The sequence below is a fragment of the Thermobia domestica genome, chromosome 11 (genome assembly GCF_964235325.1).
Source record: "Thermobia domestica chromosome 11, izTheDome1.hap1.1, whole genome shotgun sequence".
NCBI lineage: Eukaryota > Metazoa > Arthropoda > Insecta > Zygentoma > Lepismatidae > Thermobia > Thermobia domestica.
In genome coordinates, this window is record NC_137464.1 from 11,042,837 (window position 1) to 11,061,472 (window position 18,636).

General features: G+C 37.5%; 1 protein-coding gene across 2 annotated transcripts in view; it reads left to right on the forward strand.

Annotated features, from left to right (window-relative positions):
• The window catches only part of LOC145663877 (uncharacterized), a 107,482-nt gene that overhangs the window by 39,084 nt on the left and 49,762 nt on the right, over positions 1–18,636 (forward strand). For both annotated transcript variants that reach the window (XM_081730019.1, XM_081730018.1), the window contains exons 6-7: positions 3,259–3,439; positions 16,584–16,749. In XM_081730019.1, the coding sequence (XP_081586145.1) occupies positions 3,259–3,439; positions 16,584–16,749 (347 nt within the window). The remainder of the gene's footprint in view (positions 1–3,258; positions 3,440–16,583; positions 16,750–18,636) is intronic.

The window sequence follows — 18,636 nt, forward strand, 5'->3', positions numbered from 1 at the left end:
CTCTATCATTAAAGGTAGGGATCTTTTCAACCGTTTCCTTTTCTATTGATAATGTGGCAAGTACCGTTAACCGTTCTTCATCCATTGTATTTCTTAGAAAAGTTTTCACTCTTTTAAGAGTAGAAAAGCATTATTCAGGTTTACTTGTAATTAGGGGCAGCGTTATGAATATTTTCAAAAGTTTTAGGACTTCAGAAAGAGTGGAAGCAAGATTATTGTTCATAATATACTGAAGGAAATTCACGGCACCACCAAGTTTTCTGATCTCTTGCATAAACCACACTCAGTATGAAGTTCATCTTTATCAAAAGCAGGAAAGAGCTCTGTACATTTATTGAAGTTTTTTTTGGGGGGGAGGGGGGAGGAAGCACTAAACTGTTCCAAATTAGATTTGTGCAGAAGTGAAGATCTATATCTATAAGTGGTCTGTAAAATGGAAGCGCAGGTTTACTTATTTTAAAATAACATCACATACTTCTTTGGCTGCAGCCGCTCTTTACTATGTACTTGAAACAATTCTCCTTTTGTTTTGATTTTACGTTTCAGTGTCAATTAGTCCTATTGATTCCCTGATTTTATTAATTTCAGTAGTGGAGACAAATAAATATGAAGGAACTTTTGCTGCATCTATGTTATGACTCTGTAGTTGTTTATATAGAATATCTAGATGTTGCACCACTAAGTGAAAAAATTTAGCGAGAAACAAAATTCTTCATTCAATAAGCATTAGAGTATACCTCTCTCACTACAAGGCAGACGCCTCATTAATTGGTGTAGTGCTTGAGGATTCTGACAAAATTTGGAAGCATTCTTTTAGTTCTTCCTGTTTTTCCTAAACCACATTAACAGTCCTAGATTTAAAATTCCATCTAGTTGGTCCACTACTGGGTATTCGCTTTGCAAAACGGGAATCTAAAACTGCTGTTCTGATAAGAGCGAGAAAAAATGCCGGGATAGCAGAAAGATTAGAAAAGAATATTCTGGCTTTAGTGTTTTGTCTGGTGGCTCTTTCCATTACAAAATTTAATTGATGAGCAAAACAGTGCACAAAATAAGCATTAGAGTATACCTCTCTCACTTTGGACTGGATTCCATTTATAGTCCCACTCATTACGGCTGCGTCGTCATATCTTTGGCCAATAAGACGGCCAATCATAAGAACGAACTTCACTTGTCTATTGCGAACACTGATACAGAAGATAAAAACCACAAGTAACACCAGATCTTCGCACGACGCCACGCAAATACTCACAGGAACGGAATACCACATTTTGAAAGAATCAAATATAATCGAATATTGCACAGAATTAATCAGTTCCCTACTAGAAACACCGCGCCAGCAGACAATCATACAAACCGCAAACAACATAAGTATACTCAGCGTTGTTAATCAAAGAAAGAGGAATTAAGCCACTCGCAGCTAAAATCAGAAACTAAAATTTTTGTATAGGATTGGCCAGGGGATATTTCCCTGGAGTTGGCAAGCCTGAATATACGCACTCATCGTTGAACAAAGCAGACGAACACAAAGTAAGAAGAACGCGCTTGCGCAAACTGTCAAGCATTAAGCAGTCCATACATTGCCAGTAAAGACATACTAAAAAGAGGAGAAAATGGAATCACAGTATCGTAAGAAAGGCCAGGAGATTGTACTGACAGTACTAGGGGGTGAAGTGAAACAACAAATTTGCTTAAAGGAGGTGAAAAATTAAACAACACAACGCGCGTAAAAAGGGCATAAATATAAAAATTATTAAGTCTTGAATCGAAAATATGAAATTACGTTGGGGGGGAGGGGGAGCTGCAGTCTTGCAGCCTTCCCCCACGGACCGTCGCTGAGTATGTACGTGACTTTTAGGAATATGTGCGTAATCTAAATGTATTATTTTAAGCAGATACTTAAAATAATATATTATCAACACTGCAACACAGATGGCATGATTTTATTTTTATTTAGGTTACATGTAGTTCCAAAAGTAGAATAGGTAGCATTCCAACAGGTACGTTTTGAACTATTAGCATCTTATCTTCGCAGTTGGGAATTCTTGAGTTCGAATCTCTTGCCTGACCATATTTATTTACGTTTTCTATTGTTAGCTCTCGGCGTAAGCATACAGGAGCTTACAATTTACTCCAGGTTTGTGTGTGTGTATGTGGTACTTTATTCTCGGTAACTACTGATCGGACTTATAGGAAATTTGGTAGGAAAGTAGCCCACCATCTAAGGAATAAACATTGCTATATGTGGTAGCCAGGCTCGGGTCGACTTGTACTTTCTTTCTTGGCAACTACTGGCCGGATCTGAACCAAATTTGGTGGGCATTGTCTAAGGAATAAAGATCATTATAGTTGGTGGTCTAGGTCTAGCTCGATCAGGAACAGGGTCTGCTTGGCTTGGCTCGGCCACAATTTTGCACGCCGGGAGCTTCCGAATTCAGTTCACCGACTCTCCCAACCACTAGACTGGAGAAAAGTGCCTATCCCAAGTATCTGGTAACAGTTTCTGATCCCAGTAAAAGGGAGGAAATCTTGCAGGATAAGGGGCTCGCATCAAACTCAAATAATGACAACCCATACCGTTGGATCCGGAATGTCATACGTGAATATGTTGACGTGTGTACTGTACCTCTGCTCGAAAGACGATAGCCAGTAAACTTATGGTAGGCGAGACGGATTGAAACAGGCTTCCTCGGGAATACATGGGGCTCCTGGATTCGGTTGGACTCTGCCTGGCTGTGGGATTCGGTAGGTCGTGTGAGCTTATCCCAGGAATGTGGATAATGGCGAGCCCGGGCGGAAGGTGAGCTTGCCTTATAACGCTTGGGCAACATGCCTGCAGAGCATGGGAGGACCTGATTCGCTAGCAGAACAGCCTCGACCAGTAAGTTAACGGTAGGCACTCAGGACTTTGCTCTGGCCGCGCAGTGGGCGTATCCCGCTCTCTTAGAAAATAGGGTTACATTGCAACTTGCGAATCAAGGTAAAGGAACACACCTTGAGAATGCACGTGTATAAGGACGAAACTACGGACCGGATGCATGTAGCGGAACCGGTCCATAACGAAGTATGGAAGTAGAGCACTTGATCCTAATGTTCCAACTATTAGTTCTCGTTCAGTTCCGCTGCATAAATATTGTGATGGTACTTGTAAAATATAGATCGTGACAGACCTTTTAAAAAATTCCTTCACATGTCTTATTCTAACTTTCTTCATGTCTCTTATTTTGAGTTATGTTAATAAAAATTCTTTTCTTGTAGACGTTGATAAAGAATGCAGATAAAATAGGCCTTTTGACGGAGAATTTAAGCAAAAAGTTTCCCGTCGTTGAGTCTGTTCAGATATTGATAACGTCGAGTGATACGGAAAATCTTTTGGACAGCAACGACGAATGGAGGAAATCAAAGAAAAAGAAGAAGAGAAGAAGTGGATCCTTAACACGTATGTATCATCCTTCAACGTGAAATAGTTTGTGTTTTGTCGTATGCTATGACATTGTTTAATGTTTCGGAGGTTTCTTTCTTTCTTTCTTTCAAGAATACTGTGTACGTCTTTTCAGTTGAGAATGTGAGAAAATAATTATAGAGAGAAGTCGTTTCGACCCATTTTTCCTTTCTTTACAGAATCCTTTTCTCGTGACCTTCTGTCTGACTGGCTGGGGTACAGCGCACAGAAGATTGTTCCAGCCAGATAATGCACGTTCAGCGTTTTCTGTGTGGTCAGCACTTTATGTTTCTAATATAATTATTCCAGGCTTCGTAGGTCGAAGTTCGACGCTTTACTATAACCAATGATTTGCGCATTCAGTTGCTGGTGGAAACGTAATTTTAGGTTTATACATCGTGCATCGTGAGGCAATTTAGGATTACCTTGAATTAAGAGGTATTGAACTTCGGTTTAGAAAACTTCACGTAATCTCGTTGATGGTCATTGTGCTGATCACATTGTTCAGTGAAGCGTGCAATATGTCCGGGCCATTAGGATTTGGTACCAGGGAGTTTTATTTAGGGATCTTAGCGCATCATTGTATTGAAATTTAAAATTTGTCTTCAGTTTTGATTATTATTGTCAACTTCAGAAGTAAATTTTCATATTTCTATCAGATTCACCGTAGCATTGAGTTCAGGTTTGCCAAAGGTGGATGTAAAATCTATCAGAAACGTAACCAAAATAGGTTTGAAACAGTATGTATATATGTGTCTTCTGGCCGAAGGTAGGCCGTTGCCTATTTACCCAGCAGAGCTAAGTAGAACTAGTAAGCAAATAGAGATGGGATAAGGTGACAAATTCTTTTCAACTAAGAAGGGTATATTTTTAACACTCACCTTCATGTTCCCTGAAGACAATTATTGTGAATAACCATTTGCGTTATTTCAAAGCCAAATCGGATGTCTCCTTCAGGCCCCAAATGATTGCAAATTCTATTTTTATTTTATTTTTTTATTTTTGTATTTGTTAAAAATCCTTAGAAATGAATATCTTCTATCAAACTTACGAAAAACTTCAGAGAAAATCGGCGTAAAGAACTCTACAGAATAGACTTAATTCATAAGTTACGTATCTCTGTTAAGAAACGTGACTTACCTTTTACCTTCATCTTTAAAGAAGAAAATTAATGGATATGTACTCTAAGCTTCAATCAGTAGATATTCGGATTGGTTGCAGGCCAAAGCAGTCCTGCTAAAATTTGAGAATGTGCGCTGGAAGCTCCATTCCATTTTAAAGAAACAGAATTTTTAAAAATCTGCAAAAATCACGAAACATTTTCAAAATTTATGAAATTAAAAAAAAAAAAAAAGAAAGAAGATACAGAATAAGTTACGTTTCCTTCATGTTCCGTGCCCCCAGCTAGCTAGCTTATAGAGACAAACAATTATTTGTAAGAGTAGATGAATAAATAAATTATATAAAAATAATTAAAAAAAAGTCCATACAGCACAAACAGAAGTTCGTGTACTAAATTCCTTCTTTAAACTAGTTTGTAGTTTCGTTCATGTGTGTCCACGTGACTAAAACTAAAGAACGAAGTTATACAGCGAACTTACGTGCTGCCATTGTTATATGTGTGCTTATTCAATTTACATGTCATAGTTACAAGGTGCCGACAAACCTGGAAAACCGGAAAATGTCAGGAAATTTGAGATGACCAGGAATACTCAGGAATTCTGCTAAGTCAAAGCATTTCAATTTGCTAAGAGTGAAAATTTTAAAAACATTTCAAATGAAAATTTTAAGACAGTTTCAGATTTGGGTGAGTGCTTGTTTTTCGATTGGCAGCTTCGATTGGAAACTTATCTGTTTTCCATTAGCGGTGTGTAACAAACTTACCTTTATCATTTGCTTTCGCTTTTTGCAGTGGAATATTATATTGATAAATCATCCAAAAGATGCAGTTAGATCAACGATCCAATGAGAAATTCATTTTCGATGTACGCATAATCTCAACCTTTTTAATATTTCATTTCCACTAATTTCAATTTTATCGCAGTTTTCTGTTCTGCAATAAGTGAGGATAGCCTATCATACAAATGAAAGAATTTCGGAATACGATTACTCCTATTTGAGCTTCTGTTTTTTCATTGTAATGTATTTTAATTAGCGAAGAGGTTTATTTCGGAAGTCTTATGAGCTTACGATGATAGCTGATCAATGAATCAGCGTATGCATTGGGCCTTAGTCAGTGAATAGCCGGATTAATTTAATCGGACTCTTGATCTTTAAATATGGGATGCGTCTATAGATACCAAAGTGTATTATTTCTACTATGTGCTTATACTGTAATACTTAGTGTTATGCATTTATAAGTACATATTTATAATTATTTTTCATCAATAATTATGCATTTGTAATTTAATTATAATGATTCGTCTCAAGGTTTTGAGAAGTACTAGCTGAACCTGCGCTCTTTACACAACACATCATTCATATATGAGAATAAATCTCCTTGTTATTCCTCACATCTGTACATGTCCCTTTGCAGACACAAGTGAAAAAACTTGGTAAAAATCGGCAAGAGATACCGTAAAGGGGAGGTTTTTTCGATTACTTTTTCAATATCTCGTACCGTTTGCAAGATTTGAGCCTACTTCCGATTGGAGTTTTTAATTCATGTATGATCTGTGTTTTCTTTCTTCTTGCATGTAGTATGTAATAAGCAAATACATAAACTAAATAACTATATGGCCTATGGAACCTGGAGGTTCAATGCCGTGTTCACAAAAGCTCTCCACTGACTTCTATCCTTAGCCAATTGGATCCAGTTTCTACTTTGTATTTCTTTTCTGCGAAATTTATCTTATTATTGTCCTCCCATCTGCACCTAGGTCTTCCTAATGGTCGTTTTCCGGCTGATCTTCCAGTTAAGATTTTGAAAGCGTTCGTTCTTTCTTCCATTCTGGCTACATGACCTGCCCACCTTAGCCTCCTAGATTTGATGACCCTAACAATGTTGGATAAACCGTATAAATTATGTAGTTCCTCGTTATGAACATTCCGCCATTCCATATTTCCGTTTCTCTTGGGTCCGAATATTCGTCTCAGGATCTTGTTCTCAAATACTTTCAATCTATGTTCTTCGTTCCGAGTAAGAGACCATATTTCGCAACCATATAGAACAACAGGCATGATTATCGTTTTGTACATTTTAAAATAAGCTAATACATTACACATACAATCAATTATAATGTCAGTGATATATGGTGTTCATTGGGCAAAACACTCCAAACAGTAAAGATTCAACTTAGGTGGGGAAATGGTTATCCTTCGTGTTTCATTATAATTTGTCCATGAAACAAATACCTGAGAGGTATGCAGCCCCTATATACAATTATATGGTGTTGGAATGTATATTAGGTAGGATATGATTTAGGTGTTTATTTATTTTTTTTTTTTAATTTCAACACTTCCAGTGTACCCCTAAAAATGTAATAAATAAATAAATAAATAATATGTTTTTTTTAAATATTGAGTTAGAACTGGACAATCTACGCAAAATTTGCAATCGATCAGTGAAAATGTCATCTTTCTAGAGCTTGTAGTTTCCGAGATCTCACTGTCGAAAGAATTTGCCACAAACATATAAACGTCCACAAACGTATAGTTTAAAAAACTCCATCAGTCGCTCGTAATTGCTATTGTAGCATTTTAATAGATAGATTGTTTAGTCTCGTTTTAAATTTTTTCTGATATTAAAAATGTTGCAGCGATATAAAAAATGTTCCAATAAAATTCAATCTTTCTCTCTCTCTCTCTCTCTTTGGTCTTTTTTAAGTCAAATATTTGTATTCTTTTTCAATGCCAATACGAAATGTTGAGTTTTATAAAACAATTTTTCGGAAGTCTAAGAAAATATTTTGGGACTGGAATGAACTATAGTATTTGATATAAATATTGTAAAACTTTGTGTAATTTTGTCTCATATAAGGAAGAGGTAGAGCAGTTAATAAAAAGAGTGTCCGGAATCGTCTCCCACTACCAGTTTTATTATAAAAATATGAGTATTTGTACAAAATACTATACAATTTGGTCTCTATTTAAAAGGGTGAGTAAAAGGTAGTCTTTGACCGAGTGGTCGCAGACAGGATCTCCAACAGAGCCCCGTAGCAGGCTAAGAGGAGTGGAGTTAAGGAACCAATGCTCCGTAGCAAGCAGAGGCAGGTTAAGTTGCCAACAGAGCCCCGTAGCAGGCTAAGCGGCTGAGGTTGGTATACCCAGACAGAGCCCCGTAGCAGGCTAAGCCAGGAGATAGGATAGGCGTAGTCCCGTAGCAGACTAGAGGCCTGGGGTTAGGTTACTCCAAGAGTCCCGTAGCAGACTAGAGGAGGGTCACCAGAGAACTGGTGTCGAGTTGCCTTCGTCCATCCAATTTATAGGGTCCTTTTGGGTGGCGGTGGCGCTGCTGCTCCGATGTCGTCTTCTGCTCCGTGGGAGGGGCCAGAAGCCGTCGTCTGCATGTGATTACAGGTCCCTCTGGTGGAAGATCCTCTTGCCGAACCATGTGGTGTTGTTTGTAAACATTGAAGCGTGGAACTGCTTGTTTACGACATCACATAGGATATTACACCCCCCTGGCTTGTTTAAAAAATAAGCCGAAGGGTTATTTTTCTTTATATGAGGGTTGGCAACACTGAGGTATCACACACAAAAAAAGCACTAAAACATTAATATCACTTGCAACACACAAAAAAATCACTTTTCGGAGCAGTAATAAGGTAGCGGAAGAAAGCACTAAACAGTTAGTCCCTAATCACAGGCAGGATCTGTGCATTTTAATATGTCACTTCATTTCCCTCGAGGTAGGGCTGTTTTAAGCTTTGGCTTAATGCACATACAGTAGTTCACTTATAGTGAGTGGTGTTGGAGCTTGTACTGTCGGTTGCTCCATAGTTAAAATATTGGTATTAAATGTGTCCATCGGAATTGGAGGAGATATTTCTAAGCGAGGCGTTTTGGATATTTTTGGTAACGAGCGAAGACGGATATATAATCTATATAAAATTATAAGAGTTAGGAGTACTAAAAAAAAGTTGCAATTGACACTGAGATATAAAGATAATTTACATTGGAAATTTCTGATTCGAACATCGTGATTTCTTGGTCACCCTGTATAAGGTGTAAAATTTCTAAAATATATGTGTGAAAGATATGTATTTCAATAAAATAATCCAATTTTAAATGCCAATGATGATGATAATGGTAGTCCTGAATTCCTGGTCATCCTGTATAATGTAAGCGTGATCATAACTTTTGGAACATCCTGTACAATATTTATGTTGCATAATGTCAGTGACAATATGTAGTTCACAGAGGAAAAGAAAAAAAAAATTATCGATGATAATGTAGAAATATGTTAGCTGTCCTTGTAAAAGATCATTTGCCTTTTAAATGCGGAAATGCAGATGTCAGCATTCTTTCATTCAGTTGCAGAATAATGAATCAGCTTTTTATAAAACAAAGAGGAAATGAATGTTTGCATCGTTATGAAGAGTGTTTTTATCTGCTGAAGTGTCTTTGTATTTCTTTCTTCTTAGTGGTGAGTACTGCATTTTTTTTTCGCTCGTGTAGAAAATAAAATGAAGTTATTTATTCTTGTTCTATATGATCTCTGTATTCATGAAATGGCTTGATACGTTCCACTGAAATCTCCTGTATTGTTTGACGATATGAATTTGGAAATTTGATCTTATAAAGATTAGGATTAACTCTTTCGATAATTTCTAGAGGTCCTACATATTTGGATGAAAATGATTCTGGTATCCCAACTTGACGATTGGGAAAGAATACAAGTACTTTCTGTCCCTTATCAAAATTAGTTTGTTGATGTCTGCTGTCAAAATATTTTTTCTGTTTATTATAACTTGCGATTAAATTATCCTGAACGATCCCTCGTATCTTATTCAAATGTTCTTTGTTGACACATAATGTTGGAGTTGACGCTAATGCAATATCAGAGATGGTCTTAGGTTCGTATCCATACATGAGGAAAAAAGATGAATATTTAGTTCCGGCCTGTACAAATGTATTAATTGCGAATGTTATGTATGGAATTAGTTTTGGCCATTGATTTTGATTCTCCTGTACAAAAAATTTAAGAGCGTTCTGTATTATTCTGTGGAATGTTTCCGCTACACCCAGATTTTTGTGGTCATATGCTGGACAAAATTTAAATTCAAAATTGTAGAATTTTGCTAAGTTTTGCAGTCTCTTAGCGTTATGTACAGGGTGTCTATCCAAATACAGGTATGAAAAAGCTCCGTACTTAAGAATAATGTCATATATGAGAAATTGTTCAATTTCTTCTGCTGTGATGTTGTCTACAACTCTGGTGACACAGTATCGCGTGGACATTTCTATAGCAACTAGTATGTGTTTGAATTTTCCATCTCCGACCGGCACTCGCCCAATTGAATCGTACTGCCAAGCAGTGGCAATGGGTTTAGATGGGTGATGCAGCAATTGGCCCGCTGGTTTAGCTGGTAACTTCTTTAGTTTTTGACAAAGATTGCAAGTCTTTATTCTATTGGCTATGTAAGCTTTCATGTTAGGAAAATAGTATTTCCTAAGCGCCGACTGGTATGTCTTGGTGTAACCAAAGTGTGGTGCCATTGGGTTGTTATGAATAGCCTCGAACCATTTGCCTAGTAAAGATTTTGGTACGCAAAGTAAATACAGCAGTCCTAATTGCGGGTGTTTCTGAGTCCTATATAATAATCCATTTTTAAGAGAAAAATATTTCGCAGCACGGAGTGTAGATAATTTGCTAGGTTCTTTATTTTCCAATACAGTAATGATGTCCGAAAATGAAGGGTCCTTCCTTTGTTCATCTGCTAAATTAGGTAACATAATGGACTGGTCAATTTGAAAAGTGTGCTCTAAAGAATGTGAAGCAAAAACTTTAGCGTCTTCTGTGTCGGAGAAGTTATCAACTTCTTGATTCTCGTCCTTTTGTATATCTTGTTTGTCTTCTAAGCGGCTAAAAATGTCTGCGGGATGCTGTTGACTTTTAATATGCTGTATTTCAAAATTGTAATCTGCCAAAAATATTTTATAACGACTAAATTTTCCGACTTTGTCCGGTTGGGTAGTGAGTGATGTCAAACATTTAGCGTCTATAAATAATTTAAATTTTCTATTCAGTAAGAAATAACGAAATTTTCGAAGAACATATATGAGTGCATATAGTTCTTTTTGCCATGTTGAGGCCTTTCTCTCAGTTTTAGTAAAACGTCGACTACAATAGGAAACAACACGTTCCTGATTGGTTTTAGTATCATAACAAGCCAATATGCCGCCTGCGGAGGTTGACGAAGCATCTGAATATGCTCGGATTTCCATTGATGGATCAAAATGAAATAAAGATGGAGCTTGTATAATATCCGTTTTAAGTTTTTCAAATAGATCATCATGCTGTGTTGTCCATTTAAATTTTGAATTTTTGTCTAAAAGAATTTGAAATGGTTCCACCTTTTCCGTGAAATCTTTAATATGTGCCCTCAAATAAGAGCATAGTCCGAGGAAACTCTTCAAGGTGCGTTTAGAGGTTGGTTTCTTAAAATTGCGTATTTTATTGGAAATTTTAGGTGATATTTTAATCTCCTTTCCATTAACTGTGAATCCTAAAACTTCTAATTCCGAGTATAATAGATGGGTCTTGTTCGGGTTTGCTCTAAAATCGTGTTTCCTTAATCTTTTAAAGAGCAATTCCAAGTCTGACAATTGTTGTTTCCAATTTTTGCTTCCTATAACGAGGTCATCCGCAAAGGCTGTTATGCGCGGTGGTAGTCCCTCTAAAAGCATTCGTACAGCTATACTTAGGGCAGCGGCGGACGAAGTGTGTCCCATTACGCAACGTTGAAACTTATATGCCTTCCTAGTATGATTGAGCTCAAAAGTCATGTATTTTTGACTTTTGGGATGCAATAATAGCTGGAAATACGACGTTTTTATGTCAATTGTGGATATAGAGCTTTTTCCTCTTAAAACGTGTAGAATATCCTCCGTATTTTGAAATGGTATACTTAAGTAGTGTGAGAACGTATTACAAGCTTGGAGGTTGAGAACTAAGCGGAACTCTGAAGTATTTGGCTTCTTCACTATGAGAAGTGGCGATGAAAAGGAACTGTCACTAGTTTCTTTAATAATATTGGCATCTAAAAGTTGTTTAATTTGTAAGTCAATTTGGGGTCTTACTGCCAATGGAATGGGAGGTGATCTCTGATGAAAAGAGGCTCCTTTATCTATCCTTATTTTATGTACATAGCCACGAAAGTAGCCAATGTCAGTTGGTGTATAAGAAAAGACATCCCTGTATCTAAAAAGTAGATCATGCACAGCTTTCTTTTGCTGACTCGTTAAACTTGGATTGATGTCAAATAATTTAATATCAAAAAGTGACTTGGTCTCTTCCAGCCTATTCTGAATTTCTTGTTCCGTTCTATAAAATGTTTCGTCATTTTGTTCATCTTTTTGGTAATCACCCTGTAAATCTACTTCTTGAACATTCTCTTCAACATACGCAATTGGGGTGCTCTTTACTAACGTTACCGGTCTACTTGTAGGATTTGATATCAATAAAGTCAAATTATTCTTAGGTACTTTAGTAGGCAACGTTTGTAGTCCGTATTTGTCCAGCAAATTTTCTAATGGGGAGATAAAAAAGTATTTATTATTCTTTTGCCGATTCTTGATATTAATTGGTAAAAAGAAATGTGACCTGGCTGGTATGGTAACTTTTCGTGTTGTAAAAACATCAGCCGACTTGTGCTGTTTTATTGTATGCATAGCGTTAGCAGATAATTTTTCCTGAGTATCAATTTCAGTTGGATACTGCGCAGGCCGTGGTTTCTTGTATACTGACAACATGTTATTCTTTAAGTCAATTTTGGTCTGTAATCGATTTAGAATGTCTTCACCGAATAAAGGCAAAAAGTCTCCATGTTCTAAAATTCTGAAATAATGAGAAAATGTTGTTGAGCCAATTCTGAATGTAATCAAAGCTATATAGCGTAAATTTACGACAGAATTCTCAATTCCTCGTAGATTAGTGCTAAAAGGAATCAATTTTGTGTTTGGTGGAAGCCAATTTTTAGGCCAAAGACTCAATGAACTGCCAGTGTCTATAATTACAGGATACTTTTCTTTATTAATTGTTACATTAATTAATAATTTATGTTCCTGGTTTAACATTTTAATGTTCTCCCTTCTATCTGATAACGGAGCTACTGCATAAAGTGATGTATTTGCCAATCTTTGTTGTTCACTTTTTTCCTGGTTTTCGGCCCTCAGAACATGTTCTTGAGAGGGTGTGTCCTTGGGCCCCCCTAGGCGTTTCCCTGCTGATTGTTCTTATAACATGTACTGGAAGAATGACCTTTCTTATAGCACGTACCGCATACTGTAACAGTTTCCGGCCTAGGATTACTATTATTATCTTTATTATTATTTTTAGAACTGTTCTTATTTCCATTTTTCTGCCGATTTTGATTACCGTTATTTGTACTTTTCGACCTATAATTGTTACGGCCACCTCTCCTAAATTGTGAGTTCTTTATAGCATTTTGAGCTACAAGAAGAGATAGTTCAGCCATTTGATTTGCTAATTTAGTGAAATCTAATGAATTGTTTGCACTGGAATTACTAGATGTGCTAGGCGCGGGGGGTTCGGGAGGGGGATTCGGATTAGCAACTTGGGGGGAAGGATTTAGAGTTATCTGATTTTGTGATGCACCCTGTAGCTGTGGTGCTGAAGGTGTAGGAAAATTTGGAGCTAGTTGCTGGTATTGATTCCAACTAGGTGTTGGGTTACATATTGGATAGGTCAGTTGTTGTTGATGCACAGGGAAGGAAGCGCCAGCGATTGATGATGAATGCAAACTGCTGACTGGTGTACTCTGATCGCAGAGTGAATAGAATGCCTGTTGTAATTCCACGTAATCACGTTTCTTCATGAGGTCATTTGCTTTCTCGAGGTTGTGTAAATGCGTTTGTAAGGCGTGAACAGTTGTAAATGTTTCTAACGCTATCTTTTGCAAAAAAGTTTTCTTTAAACCTAAGGATAAATAATTTATTTTCTGCTCCTCGGTGGCCTGAGGCAGAACTTGTCTAATGACCCTTAATTTTCTGAGAAAATAAGCATCTACTGGCTCGTTTTCACCTTGTTGGACTTGAAAAATTTCGAATTCCGCTCGATATGCCGGTAATCTTGGTCTACTCAGTGCAACTAATTTGTCTTTTAATTGGTCATAATTAAGCGCGTCTAACTGATTCTGGGCCTTTAACTGTAGGACTAAATCAAGTGCTACATCTTGTAAGTACATAGGTAATAGTTCTTTCTTTTTCTGTTCATTCCACGAGTGCAATAATGCAAGATGGTCAAAAAGCATAAAAAATCTATCGGGGTCCTCCGTAACGTGTCCCGAATACTTAGTGAGGTGTGGTATATTAAAAGAAGGGCGCGAATTTTGCTCCATGTTAAAAATGTTTTCTGGACAAGTGTTTTTACCAGTTCTAGTTTGAGGCATAAACAAAATTCAGTTCACTTAAAAGCACTAACACTTTAAAAAAATTCACATACCTTCCAAAGAAAAAAAAAGTCCACTTCCGGTTAATAAAAATACTGTCCGGTAGGGGAGTATTCAGATCGATACTGAGCCGGTCAAAGCCTCTACCATGTAAAACTTTGTGTAATTTTGTCTCATATAAGGAAGAGGTAGAGCAGTTAATAAAAAGAGTGTCCGGAATCGTCTCCCACTACCAGTTTTATTATAAAAATATGAGTATTTGTACAAAATACTATACAATTTGGTCTCTATTTAAAAGGGTGAGTAAAAGGTAGTCTTTGACCGAGTGGTCGCAGACAGGATCTCCAACAGAGCCCCGTAGCAGGCTAAGAGGAGTGGAGTTAAGGAACCAATGCTCCGTAGCAAGCAGAGGCAGGTTAAGTTGCCAACAGAGCCCCGTAGCAGGCTAAGCGGCTGAGGTTGGTATACCCAGACAGAGCCCCGTAGCAGGCTAAGCCAGGAGATAGGATAGGCGTAGTCCCGTAGCAGACTAGAGGCCTGGGGTTAGGTTACTCCAAGAGTCCCGTAGCAGACTAGAGGAGGGTCACCAGAGAACTGGTGTCGAGTTGCCTTCGTCCATCCAATTTATAGGGTCCTTTTGGGTGGCGGTGGCGCTGCTGCTCCGATGTCTTCTGCTCCGTGGGAGGGGCCAGAAGCCGTCGTCTGCATGTGATTACAGGTCCCTCTGGTGGAAGATCCTCTTGCCGAACCATGTGGTGTTGTTTGTAAACATTGAAGCGTGGAACTGCTTGTTTACGACATCACATAGGATATTACAATATTTTAAGTACTATAGTATGCGAGACCAAATTGGTATGTTTTGAGGGGCCGCGGTGGCTCAGTGGTAGAGCGTTCACCTATGGTGTTTGGGGTCCCGGGTACGATCCCAGCCCCCGCCAAGTGAACTTTGTGGTGGACAAACACCGTGTGCGTGGGTTTTCTCGGTGTTCTCCCGTTTTCTCCCACTTTCTTCATTCCACCATTTCATTCATATCTCATCAGTACCGTCTCCTTTAGCCTAACCGGCATAACCGTGGGACGTAAAACTCAAAGATTTCATTTCATTTCATTTTTCATTTTTGGTATGTTTTGACATATATTTCTAAGTCCTGAACATCTTCCGAAAATCCCGGGGGGGGGGGCAACTGCCCCTTTCCCCTCGCTGTAGGCAGCCATGATCCCAGGAAATGGTACATAATGGGTTTGGTACATAAACAGTCGTTTGTGTTGTGTGGAAAGATTTTTATTTATTTGGGTGCACTTAAAAGTAATAATTTGTATTTATAAGCTAGCTAGCTGAGAACTTAGAACCTGTAAGGCTATTCTATCGAGCTAATTTTCTATCAAGTTAATAAGTTTTCTTTTTTTTCTGTACAAGTTTGGTAGAAAATATACAGATATACAGTACTTTTCTAAAAATTCAGAACGTAAAGAAGAATAAAAGTATGTAGAATTCTCAATAGTTTGCTGCCAGAAATAGTAGTTTTAGTCTCTGAAATATTACAGATGATTATTCATAATAACTGTCTTCAGGGAACATGGAGTTAGTGTTATAAATGAATGTTCCGTATGTTTCTTAAGCAATTAAGAATATGTGTTTGGATTTTAAGAGGTATTAGACAACTGAAGAGGATAGATTAAGAAAGAATATCAAATATACGAGGGCTATCCAGGGTAAACTCTTAAGCTATTTTCCCATATAATCGCCATGTAAATTAAGGCACCTCCATACGGTGGCACAAGTTTTTCAATACCATCGCGGTAGGAATCTGTCGTCTGCGATTTCAACCACTGGCTTACACCGGCATGCAGTTTGACGTCAGTATCAAAGTGTTGTGTAGCGAGCCAAGTCTCATCGCTATGAAGAGATGGTAGTCGCTTTGTGCCAAATCCGGGCTGTATGGTGGGTGATCGAACACCTCCCATACGAAACCATCCAAGAGTATTGGAAGGGTTTATTCCATGTCCGTACCCTTCACACAGTTGGCGATGGATTTCAATTGGCTTATGGTTTTTTGCCAACAAAAACCTAATCACAGAACGCACTTCACAAGAGGCGAGATTTTCTATTACAGCCGCACATTGTAACACCTCACAGAAAGCGCAGTAAGAATGTCACAGTCTTCACGCTACCACAGCTGGATGCGTACTGTGTGGCAAAGTTCTGACACCAAGATGGCAACTCTAGCCCCGCCCACTGCTGTGATAGGCCAAAACGTCTGGGACTTTGTGGACAACCCTCGTACAAGAATGAGACAAGTTATTATCTACATAATCACTTGTTCATATCATTTAATTTTCCTCTGATAAAAGCATTTCTTGATATCTTATCATTAAGGCAGATTTTTAACAAAGTAAATTATGTCTTCTGTCACTCTAGAAACATTCATTTCGTAGTTGTAAGTGTGGTTAGATGTTAGATATTTATTTTTATTATTTGGTTTTAAGAAAAGAGAAGTTCGTAGAATATTCTTTTGATAAATCCCTGTAATTATATCGAATTACAATGCTTGTATCTTCCTTATTAGGTGTTCTGAACGGGCTGAGAAGAATCGTACGGAGAGGGTCATCAGATGAATTATTAGAAGACGACAATCCCGATGAATCCAATTCCGCCACAACAGGCCCTTGTTTGAGAGTAGGAAGTAAAAGAAAAGCAACACAAAATGAAGCCGGATTGTCTAGCAAGAAAAAGTATGTTTACTTTGCATTAATTGTTTTGCTTTCATTCATCATATTATAAACCTAATTTTTACGAAGACGCAATATTCAGAAGAATTAATATTGTTGTATTATTTCGTGATTTGTACGATGGCTTAGTGGTAGCGCGTTCACTTCTGGTACGAGAGGTCCCTTGGATCATCCCACACCATATGAGTTTGTGATGAATAACATCTTGTCTATAGGTTTCCTCGGGTTCTTCCAGTTGCTCCCACATTTCCATTTCACCAGTTTTTTCATAATTATACATTTCATTAATTATTCATCTACTTAGCGTAAAAGTCATAGTCGTGGAACGTTAAATTAAAAATTTCATTTCATTAAATTAATATTACTAATTTTCGTTGTAACTAAACTAGGTTATATAGGGTGTCTATCGGTCACAAAAAGTCACGAAATCAGAAAACGGTCATGAAAGTCAAGAAAAAGTCACGAAATTTAGCTTTTGGGTCACGATTTTCTTTATCTGAACAAATGTAAGTACAAACTGGAAAATTTTGTTCTATAAAACGTCAAAATTCACCACCAAAAATGTCTATGGTCGGCTTTCGATGCTATCAAATCGCAAGCAAACCATGCTTCTATCGCATGGATGAAACTTCGGCCTAATTCGCACTCAAATTTGCTCTTGAGAGTGTTACGAAATTTTATGATTTGGTAAAGAAAAGGCCACGAAAAAGTCACGAAATTTCATTTTGGAATTTTAGTATACACCCTGTTATATTGTACTTACTTACTTCTGGTCCCGCGTAGCGTAGTCGCTAACTCTCTCGCCTTCGGTGCCAGCGGTCCCGGGATCGATTCCCTGTGGGGACACTAGGTCGAAAAAGTGTAAAAAGCTTTTTCAGGCCAACCATCCTGAATGAGGGTTTCCTCATTCACACCAGGCAAATGCCGGAGTGGTACCTAACATATAGGTCCCAGGCCGTGTCCTCCCTTTCCTTTTCTCGGATAGTGTGCTCGCCGAAGGACGTCATCCCTCATACGTCGATATACAAAATAGCATAATAACTGAACTATATATATATATATATTCTATTTTCTTTTCTCCTTTAGATCCAGCTGACAAGCTTGTATAGGTTTGAAAACTAAATTTCTATGACCTTCAGTCTGTTTTGTGTTCTAAACAACTAAATAACAGGGTGTCTACTGGTCATGAAAGTCATGAAAATCATGAAAAAGTCATATATTTTGCTTAGTGGTCATGAAAGCTATGAAAAAGTCCTTTATTTACCCAACTGGTCATGAAAATCTGAAATCTCAGAGTATATTTTTATACTTCATACTTTTATACCTCATACTGCATGTACTGTAATAGTTGTATCAGGTCAGTAATTGTGAGAATTTCCCCCACCAGTTAGTGCTGGCTAACTGGTACTTTACTGTCTTCCTAGCTGCTCCCCATTTCATCTTCTAGTCTCTGTAATATAGTAACAACTTTTTACTGGCCAACTTTCTGATCTGCTATTTCTTTACTTCTAAGAAATGTAAATTGTGTATTTTTGGGCCTTTAGACTTATGCAAATAATATTATTCGTTTGAGTTTGCAGATTTTAAATTTGATGATTTATTTTTTTAAAACGAATTTCTTTTATAATTTGTTTTGTCTTTGGGCAGTTCTCTGAGTGCTTAATTTCAGACAAATTTCTGCTAGATGGATAATTATACTCAGAATTAAAACTTCAAATACAGTTGATTCACTGGTAAGAGCAGGCCCGTATTTAGGTAAGTGCTATTCTGTGCTCGAGCACAAGGCGGCAGAATTTTAGATTCTTTCTTTAAGATTCACAATAAGTGATATTTAAGACTAGCAACCCGCATAGTTCCAATACACCACTGATGGTAGGGGTTTATTATTAC